We start from the raw sequence: 12,290 nt of genomic DNA, 5'->3' as shown, positions 1-12,290 counted from the left end.
TCATCCAATCAATGATATTACTTTAATTACTTGAGTTACAAACAGCCTTTACATGAGTTTTCTTAAAAATACTTGAATAAGCGTATGTAAATGATTTTGTCTAAACGTCAGTCTTTCGGTCTACTTAGATATTGGTTACAAAAAAAAATATATATGCTATTTACAAGTCCTCTCTATATCACAGCACAATTAGAATTCACGATTAATGCACAGGGATGGATATAAATGAAATTTAGAGAAAAGGTACTGAGTTGCGAGTTCGATTAAATATCTATATATACATGATCCTTACAAGCTAACAAGAATGAATAAACTGCGATATAAGGCTGCAATTACAGTTGTTAATATACTATTGAGAAAGAAAAAGGATTAGTTCGCTTACGAAGAAAGTAATTAAGAATTGAATGAAGCTTTAAATTATGGGCATAAAGAAAATACAACCTTATAATCATTTCCTTACATACTAAATATCCTTACAGACTAAACATATATATACATAATATAATGGCAGAAGTGTAAATTAATGTTTGGCTTTGTACAGTATAAAAAAGTCATAATGTCTAATAACAAAAGTCTTTACTTCATAGTGATTACTATTTTGACTAGTTACATAAGAATAGAAAATCTGTAAATTTAGTCACATGTTGTCTAAAACTGGTCATTGTCTTAAAATTTGTATGTCATAGTTTCAACCAAGCTAACAGCGCCACTTCACGGCGTGCGTTTAGGGAACATGGGACCCCGACGTCGAGGGACTCCCTCGACGCCGGAATCCTCTGTCCTGTTGTTATCTGAGGAATGCGTAGCTGAGTTGAAGCTACTCTCCGCTGATGTTATCTCTTCCAAGATAGCAGGCGTTGGAGTACGCATGGAGCGGCGCAAACGTTCTAAACTGAGGACCCGCAGTGGAGTGGGGTACTCGATCTCATCAGTCACCGCATTAAATCTAATCGGCGGAAGATCGGGGTCCTCGATATCGTCAACCAGTGGGACTAAACTGGCCGCATCCTAAAATTAAGAAAAGGGACATTATTAGACAACCATGTTAATAAATGTTCACAAGAAAATTTATCAACGTTAATCCATATATGTTTATGAGTCAATTTTTATACATCTCTAATACTTTATCCAGAATCTTGATATTAACTATTAGGAAGGAATTACACCATAGTTAAAGTAAAGTTATTGTCTAATAGCATAGCTATCTGAGCTAAACAGCCTATTCTAAGTTACGTAATTTTTGCAATGAAGAAAGATTATAAGAGCTTATCAAACTTACCACAGACAAATCAGCTGCAGAAGGAGATTCAATGCGACTTAAGCACATAATAGAGCTCAAGGAAGAGCTGTCGCTGGATACCTCAGCTGTCCTCTCAGAGCTGACTCGATTACACCTCCCCATATTGGTGTAAAACTGTGCCAGGGGGATGGAGTTGGTCGCCTAAAATATAATAAATCTTATTAGATTAATCGCAAAACCAACAATGAGTCTAGGAAAATCAGGAAATAAGAATGCCTAAAATCCTGTGAAGCTATATGATTAGGTAGCAATTCAACCCACTTTATACTAGAATTAAAATCTTAGATCGGTTCAAAAATGCTTATGCAACCATACATTTTAAGATTAATATTCTACCAATAAAAGAATTTTAGTTGCAAATACCTCTAGATACGTGTACAAATATACAGCCTCTTTCTGAAAATTAATAGAAAACTAAAGCATGGATACTTACATGTAAACGCTCTGTTTGATCAACAATCAACGGACGGAAGCCAGGACTTCCCGTCGAGGTTTCCAAGCCCACAGGCACACTTCTTCCAGTAATCCGATCCTCAGTGGCAGACAAACAGTGTACGGCAAACAGGCCAATTCTGGACCTTACTTCTGCTGGAGTCGATGGACTAGCAGAGGGAGCCTAAAACAAAAGGAAAACATTAAAGTCTTGATCTAACATTTAAACCCCAATGAGAAACGTACGGCACGAGCAAACTCTTAACTTTCCCAGAGGGAAATAATATTAGGTTGCTACTTAAGATTTTAGTAAATGTTAACTGGTATCTCAACTTAATTGCGGTAACCGAGCGGATTTCTCTGGCGACATAAAACGACGACAAACGGTGAGCGATATATATGGAAGAGCCGAAAGTCAACGTTGAGGAAGTGAGAATAGGACAGAACAACCCTGCCCCAACATGATGCTTTATTAGACAAATCGGGTGGCTAGAAAAAAAATTATACAAAACAAAAAAAAGAAATATACAACAGAAGAAAACTCACCTGTGTATCCGACAGAATATCATCAATCTCAGAGGACGCGGCTTCATACATGGTGTCCGACGGCTCCGCAGTTGGCGACATAGCCCCAGCTCTAGTCCTGTTGGTCCTGTTACTGCAGTGGAGAAGCTCAATGGTCCTGACGCCTATGTTTCGGAGGCGCGTACATACATCTCTTATCCAGCGAGCCAGCGACCTGTCTGAGGTGTTGTCAATACGTGTAAGAGTCTCAAGCCCTACAGCGCCGAAGAAGACCACTATAAGAGCACATGAAAACAAGCCAAACCCCAACAACATGTTAATTAAGCCATCCATGTTGAAGGTGTCCAGACTCGTCTTCTGGTCTCTCCCCAACTCGGCAGACCCAGAATCACCTCCGGCAACATCGTCACCAATGTCACCGCAGGAGTTCTGCATCACCGAATTGAGGAGAGACCAGATGATTTGTATCGTTCTACTAAGCATCAGTGAGAGATGCTCGTTGCCGAACATCTCCCCTTGATCCCTTTCGGACTCTACAGTACTTGTGCCCCCATAGTCATCGACATCAGCAAGGCTTGGCATCCCAGACTGGTCGCTGTACACTGAACTCGAGTCGTCTAAGGAGTTTTCAAGAAACGAGGAATTGGCAAGAGTGGCCGCAGCCGCCCTCATTGATTCCTCGAATCTTTCCTTAATATTCTGATGCGCGTCCAGGCTGTCAGGCACATACATTATGAGCGAATGTAAATTTAAAATAGAGGACTAGTGATTCTGAAAGGCAATATAGTAAAGTTGATTTTATGAAAAAGACTGTACACACGAATTTTTGTATTTTAAGCAACTATGGTTGAACCTCCTAACCATTAAACTTTGATTTATCATCTAAAAGTAAAATTCTTTAAGTTAAAGAATATGTAATTAATCTTACATGATTCAACGCTTAAAAATAGCTATCGTTAAGCTATTTAAACATTAAAACTTTGTTTTATTAGATTCAATTAAGTTAAAGAATATGTAATTAATTTTACACGATTCAACGCTTAAAAATAGCTATCGCTGAGCTATCAAAAACATATTCATTATGATGTATCAAGAAATAAAACTTATGTACTAGCTAAATCTGAATATCTTCAATGATGTTTTAAAAACACTTTCGATGAAGCTAGCTAAATATAATTTTTGGAAGCGACCATTTTTTTATAATATGATTGAGTTACTCGTAACGTAAATAATCTATCAATTAGCGTCATTATAATTGAATTAAGTAAAAAAGAAAATCTTATATTAAAACCTATAGTAACATTGTTTTAGAAGATTTGAATCAGGACTCAAATAAGTTTTGATTATAAAAAGGGAACGCTGTAGTCAAAAGTTAAAACGAATAGAATGATGGAACATATCTGTGTCAATATAAGCTTTGTTTACGATGAACGAATTTAACTTTTGCAGACGGAAAACGTAAACAAAACAAGGTACGTCAATTTACTTGCTGACTCAGATATGTCCTATCAAAACTACAAATATTATATAGAACAAAATTGTCATATATTGAAGATGTACCCATATTGCTTCAAACCCACTTTCGTTTAAAAATACAGTGATAAAGGTCTTATCGACGAAGAAAAATAAGATTCTTGGGTCTTAAATAATGGCTAACGAATGCAATAATGAGCACATCAACAATCTATAACATAAAAACATTCATATAAAACAAACGGGTTACTATATTTTATCACTTTTATATAAATTCTCTTGGAATTTAGCGGTAAAATTAAACACTCGAACGCAAGCTCCGCTCGCAAAGACAATTATTATATAAATGAGCATAATTACTGGGCCGCCAGCTTTTTATAACCTCGCTCAAATCCAACCCCTATCACTTTTGACCGCCCAAACATAAACAAAGGGTTGACAACTTATTGTTACGTAAAATTTAATTACGGACGTCGAACGCTATATTTTATAAATATTAAGTTTAAACGGTACACTTGATAACGACGTAATGTAAGATATTAGTCTTTAAAAATGATTAAAATATTATTCATGTTAAAAATAACATAAATACAGCTAATACCAACAATGGTATAAACCATATGTACATATACAAAATATACAAACAAAGGGTTACCAACTTTTGTTAGTAAAAGCTTATATTTTTACATATATACGAGTAATGTAACCAAAGAAAATAATACGATATGTAAATACTAATTGTACTTATACATTTTTATATAAAATATTGTTTATATTCAGGAAACAGTTATATCTAACAGAAATAGAGATAACTAACCAATCCATTATAGGTCTATCTGTAACGAAAGAATTTCTAGAATATCCCAGGGATAAAGGGATTAATAAAAGATTATTAAAACTTCTTTTGTTTAGATTACCATAGCCAGGATACCCCAAGGAACCGGTTGGAGCACGCGCACTAACTCTTTTTAGGATCTACCATGGACCAGCCTGGAGATAACCTATATGATCATGGAGTATTGGAGCCCTACCACCACCCTACCTTGGACGGATTGCAGTTGTGTTCCTGTCAACACCTTGACACAATAGACGAGAACAACAACATCATCACCACACCTGAGTACGATGGATTCTCAGAAAACCTGTCCATCACCATCAGGAATTTCCTGTTAAATACAGCCCTGAATACCAGAGAAGATAGTAGAGTGGAGACCGATAGTGACACCAGCTCCAGCAGCACACTATCCCTCTCTACCGATGACCTCAACCAACTCTACTATGACCTGGAAAATCACTCAATCACCTTGGACGAGAATGGAAACGAGGTAGCACAAGTGGACGCCCTTGGCTACATATCTACCTCACCCCCAACCTCAACCTACACTTCGAACGAGAGCACTTCACCACCTAGTTCATCATCAGAAGAAGCTGAACTATCCAGAACAACCAACACAAAAACATTTATTGATGTGACAAAGTTAGATAAAACTAAACCCCTCAAGAAAAGAATGTATTCTATTTGGGAGGTTTATCATCTTGTATACCCAGCTATGAAGATACGCAAATCATACTTTCTTAATGGAAAGCGTATTTAACTTAGCTTGGAATACATTTATAGTTTAATATATATGCCTATATACTGGGACTACTAAACTTTTTCTTTTTCTCTTTTTTCTTTTTTTAACAACTTACCCCCATTGGAGATGCGATCCTCAATTTTCAAATTCTTTGAACGTACATATGAGACTTTTACAGAAATGCTTCGCATCCACAACTATCTATCTATGCTTGATATAAAATCAACACTATATAGATCATATTATGAACCTTTGATTGACACGTGCCCTGCAATTAACTAGTAGCACTCAGGGGCAAGGCACAATTACTTTAGCTAGGCCCAAGGCATTATTTGTATCAATTTATGCATTCATAGGCCTGTTTCTACCTATATGACACCATATATGGGTAACGAAAGCCTATTCATGGTAATCTGTATGTGATTTGCTAATAGTATATGTTTATTAAAGATATTATGTTTATAGTTAATGTAATCATATAAACAACCAGTACATATATGTATGCCTACAACTATGCCTGATTTACGTCACATATTAACACACAGATATTTAATTGCACAGACAAACACTAAAATCCTGGTCCAGAGCTAATGTTATAGCATGTACCTCTTGAATTTATTCAGTTATTTACTAACTCTCCTACCATCAACTTCTCTTTCTGGCTTTAAAAGGTAATGACTTAGTTGTTTGGCATGCATTGTAGTTTAAATTTAGGCCCCTTAGTACTTAGCATGAATTGAGCTCAGGCCTTATGTTAGAACTCTAACACTTAGCACAATTCACTGCTTGGGACTTAGGGCACATTTCTGTCCTACTCTACTTATAATTTTAACACTTATCCTGTAAATATTTCCATACTTAACTTATGCACTTGTGATATAAATACACTTTATAAAAACATTTTCCTTCCTTAATACTTAATATACTTATATGATTCTGATCGAATATCAAAACCAACCATTTATTCTTAGGTTAAAGCAACATAATACTTCGCGTGGGTCTTTTGTTGAGCTTCCACCAGCTCAACCAAATTCGTATTATACTTGTGGGAATAGAGGGTTAAGCATTCTAAACAAGCGAACCGACGATGAGAATGTCTATGTGTATTGCATTAAAATTAGGTTTTAGTAGTACTCATAGAAGAGCGGTCTCCATACCTAAATATGGACAAACGCCCCATTCGCACACACAAGGAGCATATGAGATAGTTTGCAAATAAGGACATAGGTACTGCATGACTGTAAGGCTAACAACATCTTTTTTTTTATTAATGTAAAATAACAAAATGGATTTTATTATTACTTAGATCTTACACCAGATTATCGTGTACTATAATGAAGTTAAACTTGTAGCTGGCTATTATAAAATCCCTTCCTTTACCCCATCCCCTCCCAACCTACTATATGAGTCATTTGATCAATAAATGATTTCCATGTTAGTAATCTAAATTTACGACAATTTTCTTCCTAACATTATATCCATCTATGTTATATATTCATTTGTAACAACTTGATAAATAATGTTCTCACTACTTTGATGAACTTTCTCTAAAGATAAATAAATAAATGAAGACCTCACACATAACTCATAACCGAGGAATTTTAACCACTGAAAATAAATATTATATAGATACATACTCTTTTAATCAGCCAATAGGAATAGTGTAGGAACAATCCAGCCATATCATTATTTAGATAGAGTACAGTTTTTAATAGATGATGGCAGTCTTTTTTTATTTTATTCCCATTATGAGCTTTGCTTGTGTAGATTATATCATGTAATAGAATGAAAAAGAGATTTTTTGGAGGGAGATTAAAGGAGTGAGAGAGAGAGAGAGAAAGAGAGAGAGAGAGAGAGAGAGAGAGAGAGAGAAAAAAGGAGAGAAAGAAAAATTTAAGTTAAAAAAACAGATAGAAATCCTATAATGTAAAGTAGTAATGTTTTAATGTATAGTAATGTCTCTTAAGCTAACGATCTCGAAAACTGTTGGTTCGAATAGACTGCCTTTTCAGAGAGCTCAATAAATATCTATGTGTGGTTTTGGGCTATTTTCCTAACTTCATATGCCTGTCTAGAGGCTAGGGGCGGAGCAACAAGTAAGAGAAAAATGAAGAAATAAGAAACGATATAAAAAGTGAAAGAGTTGCTTACCACACACAGAATGAAATACCATTACCAAAGGGTGAAGATAATAGCCATGAAATTATAACACAAAACAATATTGTAAGTGAGAAATTGTTGGCGAAATTTTCATAATTGGTTTTACAAGTCATGGTTAAAGGGATCAATAAATAAACTTAAGAATGAATTTGGAGCATTTTTTTGTAGTGATTCTATAAATGATTTTTCAGTATAGTATGTCTGAGAATCGATTCTAATCGAGCGGATATTAATCGGTTTCGAAGCCATGCTGGAAAACACTTTCCAAAATGTACAATTACAATTACAATTGCTCCCTCCCTACCCCTTGAAATACATTGCATTTAGATGCTAGGGAGGCAGCCACTAGTAACTTTTTTTGGCATCGAGTTAATTACATAAATCGATATATACTTGGATGTTGTACCAGATTTTCATGTACTGTGATAAGGTGATGCTCGCAGATGGCTAAAATAACGTCAACTCCCATCTACCTGCTTAAAACACATCCCCTCCCCTCCTACTGGATGCACGAACTGACCTTTTTAGCAAACTACATTGTCTATATCCACGTGTATCCTATATCCATTATTACATATGACTTTACCCCTGTTATTCGTCACTCTATGAGCTTACGGTGGCCCGCCCACATTACTCATAATTGTGACTTAATGGATTCAATAATTATGGATACAATATTATCAAATTTTAATGATTTAAACAAATGACGACGTTAACCATTGAGATCATAAGGGATAGGACAATGGCTGGTAAATTGATGTTCAACCTGGGAATCAGAATCATTCAAGTTTTGTAAACCCAAGTAAGTTTAATTAAGAGTCGTCAAAGTTTTAAGGCCATCGAATGAGATAATGTGTTTTTTTTTATAAATCTTAAGGATCCAATGTCCGTCCCTCTCTTCTTGTTTACCATAGATAGTTTAGATTTGTTATATGGGGTATAATATTGCCTGAAAACATTGTGAGCACCCCCATTGTAACTACCAAAGACATTAAGCGTTGTGTATACTTTTAAAATATTGCATCCAGTGTTTATATATTTGTTATTGGTCTATACATTGAAATTTATAAAGCATACATTATAATAAATTACATGTTGAAAGGAAACATAGAATGTATATTGTATAAATATACAACATACAGTACAGGAATTTTACATTATGTAATAAAAATTTAAAAATTTGTTTATTTACTTTAAAACAATACTGGCAGATACGCCCCTAGAGACCTCTACCTTTTTAGGAATTGAATTGCTTATAATATTGTTTTTGATGATCAGTATTACAAAAAAAAGATGTGTAGAAAAATAAAAAAAAATATATAACAATAACATGTTTTAAATGGAGGTGCGTTGATAATTATAGAGTTGCTACGATTTCTTTATATGAAAAATCCACACATCAATTCTCTAACCCAGTTAGGATTCGCTTTTCAGGGATCAAATCCTCTAAAGTTTTAATAATGGATATATAATACATGGATATATTGACCAGTGGAAATTGTCGTCAATTTAAAATGCAAATATGAACCTCATTTATTGGTCAGTTTGTTCATCCAATAGAAGGGGAGGAGATGGATAAAAGGGGTGGATGGGGTGTATTGCTGCTTTAACCAGGTGTGAGAATCACATTGTAAATCTGGTGCAACATCTAAGTTTAATATTTTAATTGTTTCAATACTTTTATTTAACAACCAAAGAGAAGATGATTATTACAGGAACATCATTTTTGACTCCAACTATTTGCTATTCAGAAAGATTATTCATAAATTTCCTTATTTATTATGTATTGAAAAAAAGTTATAATTGGATTTATATTGACTAAGCACCTCATAAAAAACCTTGTTTTAAACGCCAATGAACAAAAATAAAACTACCATTTTTTTGTGTTGTTATCTTGATAAAATATTTTGAAAGGATATAAATTGTATTTTGAGATAGATGGGCAAAATAAGCACGGGGATAAAGTTCCATTGTTTTCACTCAGGGATAGAGGGATACGTCATTGAATTGTGTTATTTTTTGTTTCTTTATCTATTGTTATAATTATGCATTAAATTTTGCCTAAAAAGTAATAGTTTCAATTAAATATCGGCTTTTTATTTGACCACTGAAATGAAAAATATAAAAAATATTAAACTCGAGGATTTTTGTTTAATTGGACTGCGGATTTTTAAAACTGCCAAACATAATAAAAAAACTTGATTATTAAAATCAATTGATTTTAATTTAAAGCAAGTAATATTAATAAACAGAGAGGGAGGGAATAATACAGCTTTGCTATTATTGGACGGGGGTGTCCTTGCTTGACTGATGATGACTGAAGAAGTTATGTACATGTTTTAAATGATATGACACAACGTTACCCCTTCTTTAGATAAAATTAAGTGGTTTAAACGTTTGGAGACTAAACTTAATAAACTAATCAAACAAAATTTCAATGAAATTCCCCAAAGTTGTTGAGCCAACGCATGAGTTATTATAAATCTTTGGGGACTAGTTTAATAACAGCCCATTGTCCCCTGCCTCCTAGCCTTGCTTTGCATTTAACCTGTCTTTAAATCCCATATTCCTATCTCTGTATCCCAGATATTAGCCAGTATGGTGGTGGAAAAAGATTCCACTTGAAATATTGATCATTTGTTATTGTCTTCAAATCACATCTTTTTCATCTTTCCATCTTGGTTTTTCAGTGAGGTACATGTGTTGAAGATAGTTTACTTAAACAAGATTATTTTATCATTCTATACCAAGACTCAAATGAATTTTAAAATTTGTTTTATAGGGATCTTTTGTCTATAAATTTATATTTATGATCGTTAATTTGGTAAGAAGAAGTTGTTTTATCAAGATCACTCTGAAATACTTTTATTTAGGCAATTAAATTTACTAAATTTCATGTTAAGTAAATTTTTTTATTCATCCAGCCTATTTTTTAAAATTGTTAAAACAAGAATATAAAGTAAATATAATATAAATATATGATATATGATATAACATAAGTATTAAAAGATACATACATCACATCCAATTGAAATTAATTTTGACAAAAAAAATTTTGTGTCTCTTGAAAAAAAGAAATAAAGACAATACCAAAAGGTATAAAATAAAAGCCGATTAAGCAAAAAGTAATCAACTTAAATTCCCCACTTTTATTGTCTCCTGGCAATTCTATTGTTTTCATGTTTCAGCTTCTTGTAGAAAGAATCACCAATTATAATTTTAATGATATTAATTTTTTTAACCAAACGGTAAAATCCTTCAAATAAAACAAAAAAGATTCCCACTCCCAGTAAGAATTTGACCCCAAAAATATTTGAAACCCCAGATTTTGGTTTTAAAAAAGTTTTTTTTTGTTGAGGGGGGGGGGGGGGTTGAGGGTCGGAAATTGCCAGCACCAGGCAAGGTGAATTGTATTTTAACTTTAAAGATTTTTGTGTGCTCAATAAATTCTAAATATCTGCCTAACAAGGTGGTCAATCTTGCGATAGCATGCAGCACATAAAATCACTGAAATATTATAAGAAAATATCTAGGACTTTAATGCCTATCTCAGTTTATAGATGTACATTTTATGTTTAAGGCAGGTTAGGTTAGGCCATATAGAATACTGCAGATATTGGCCACGTAGGGTTAGGGATCCCAAAAGAGGTTAGTCATATGGAAAAATCCCGCCCCTCCACCTGGCCAACCATAGTTTAGTGTCTAGAGGCAGTTTGAGGGAAAGCTCTTACATTTAACATCATAACATTCACCTGTATGGTTGAAGTCGTTATAATCGGATGTATTATATTACATTATACAGGCAAAATTAGTTTTAGAGCAGCATATAAAAATTTGGTTGATCAAAACTGTGGCCCTGTTTGTTTATATATTGGTAACTTTTCACATTCCTGGCATTCTCAAAGTCAGGAACAAGGATAGGGCAACTAATTACAATTTTGAGGGACCTACTCTAAATTCTTTGGGTACTAATCAGCCATACAGAGGTCAAATTTGAATGAAAGTGGGGAAGTGGGAATGTGGGAATGTGGGACTGAGTTTGGTGTTTAATACACCCTTGGGCCCCTTAAAGTACTTTAGGGATTTCAAAAGATGGAAAAATGTACAATAAATTTACCCTCAATAACTACCAGTCACATATAATTAAGTTATTGGCGGAAAAGATTCTACACTGCTACTTTGTACATTCAGTCTAAGTTTTCAGGCTAGCAAATAGCAGAACAAGTCTATTAACTTTGGGGAGGGGGGGGGGGGTAATTATTTGAAATAAATTTTTGTCCCTTCCTTCCCTGAACGTCCCTGATCTGATGATCCCTATAAGGCTTGAGAAGAGTGCAAATACATTAAAAGCTAAATTGACCAATCCAAAGATTTTTTGTTAACGTTTAATCAAATCAACAGCTTTTATAAAATATATTTTCTACTATATTTGCAAAAAATATTCAATTTACAACGTTGATAATTAAATAATTTCTTATAGTTTTCAGGAAAAATATCAAATTAGGGAGTTATCATACTAAAGCTAAAGCATGAGTGAAGTGGTAAAAAATGAAAAAGGGATGGGCCAATGAGCTATAAAAACTTTGCTTCCCATAATTCACAAATTCATTTTCCATTAATTAGTCTAAAAGCTTAGTAGGGAATATTCAATCTTGATTTTTGTGCAGTGTCTAAAGTTTTTCAACCATAGTTTTAATTTTGAAAATAAACTTAAAACAGGTTCTTCTGAAGAATTGTTTGAACGCCAGATTTCTTTTAGTCGCCATTTAGAGGATTTTTTGTTGGAATAGCAAATACTTGACAATCAATTCCTAGAAAAACCA

The 12,290-nt window shown here is 33.8% G+C and overlaps 1 protein-coding gene across 1 annotated transcript; it reads right to left on the bottom strand.

Annotated features, from left to right (window-relative positions):
- Nucleotides 1-435: 435 nt before the first annotated feature.
- On the bottom strand, nt 436-1,517 carry LOC145325635 (uncharacterized). The gene is made up of 2 exons (XM_080168595.1): nt 1,280-1,517; nt 436-1,008 (listed from the first exon to the last, which is right to left on the bottom strand). Exons 1-2 carry the CDS (start codon nt 1,400-1,402, stop codon nt 712-714), a joined length of 420 nt encoding a protein of 139 aa, XP_080024721.1. The 5' UTR covers nt 1,403-1,517; the 3' UTR covers nt 436-711.
- Between the last annotated feature and the right edge of the window lie 10,773 nt (nt 1,518-12,290).

The sequence above is a fragment of the Acartia tonsa genome, chromosome 8, assembly GCF_053477335.1.
Source record: "Acartia tonsa isolate MP-2025a chromosome 8, ASM5347733v1, whole genome shotgun sequence".
NCBI lineage: Eukaryota > Metazoa > Arthropoda > Copepoda > Calanoida > Acartiidae > Acartia > Acartia tonsa.
The sequence above is the reverse complement of the archived record's forward strand: the minus strand, read 5'-3'. Positions and strand labels throughout refer to the sequence as shown.

Coding starts and splice junctions, on each gene's coding strand:
- LOC145325635 (XM_080168595.1), bottom strand. CDS start 1,402: ATGGGGAGGTGTAATCGAGTCAGCTCTGAGAGGACAGCTGAGGTATCC. Junction 1,009..1,279: donor CTGCAGCTGATTTGTCTGTG/GTAAGTTTGATA, acceptor TCTTAATTTTAG/GATGCGGCCAGTTTAGTCCC.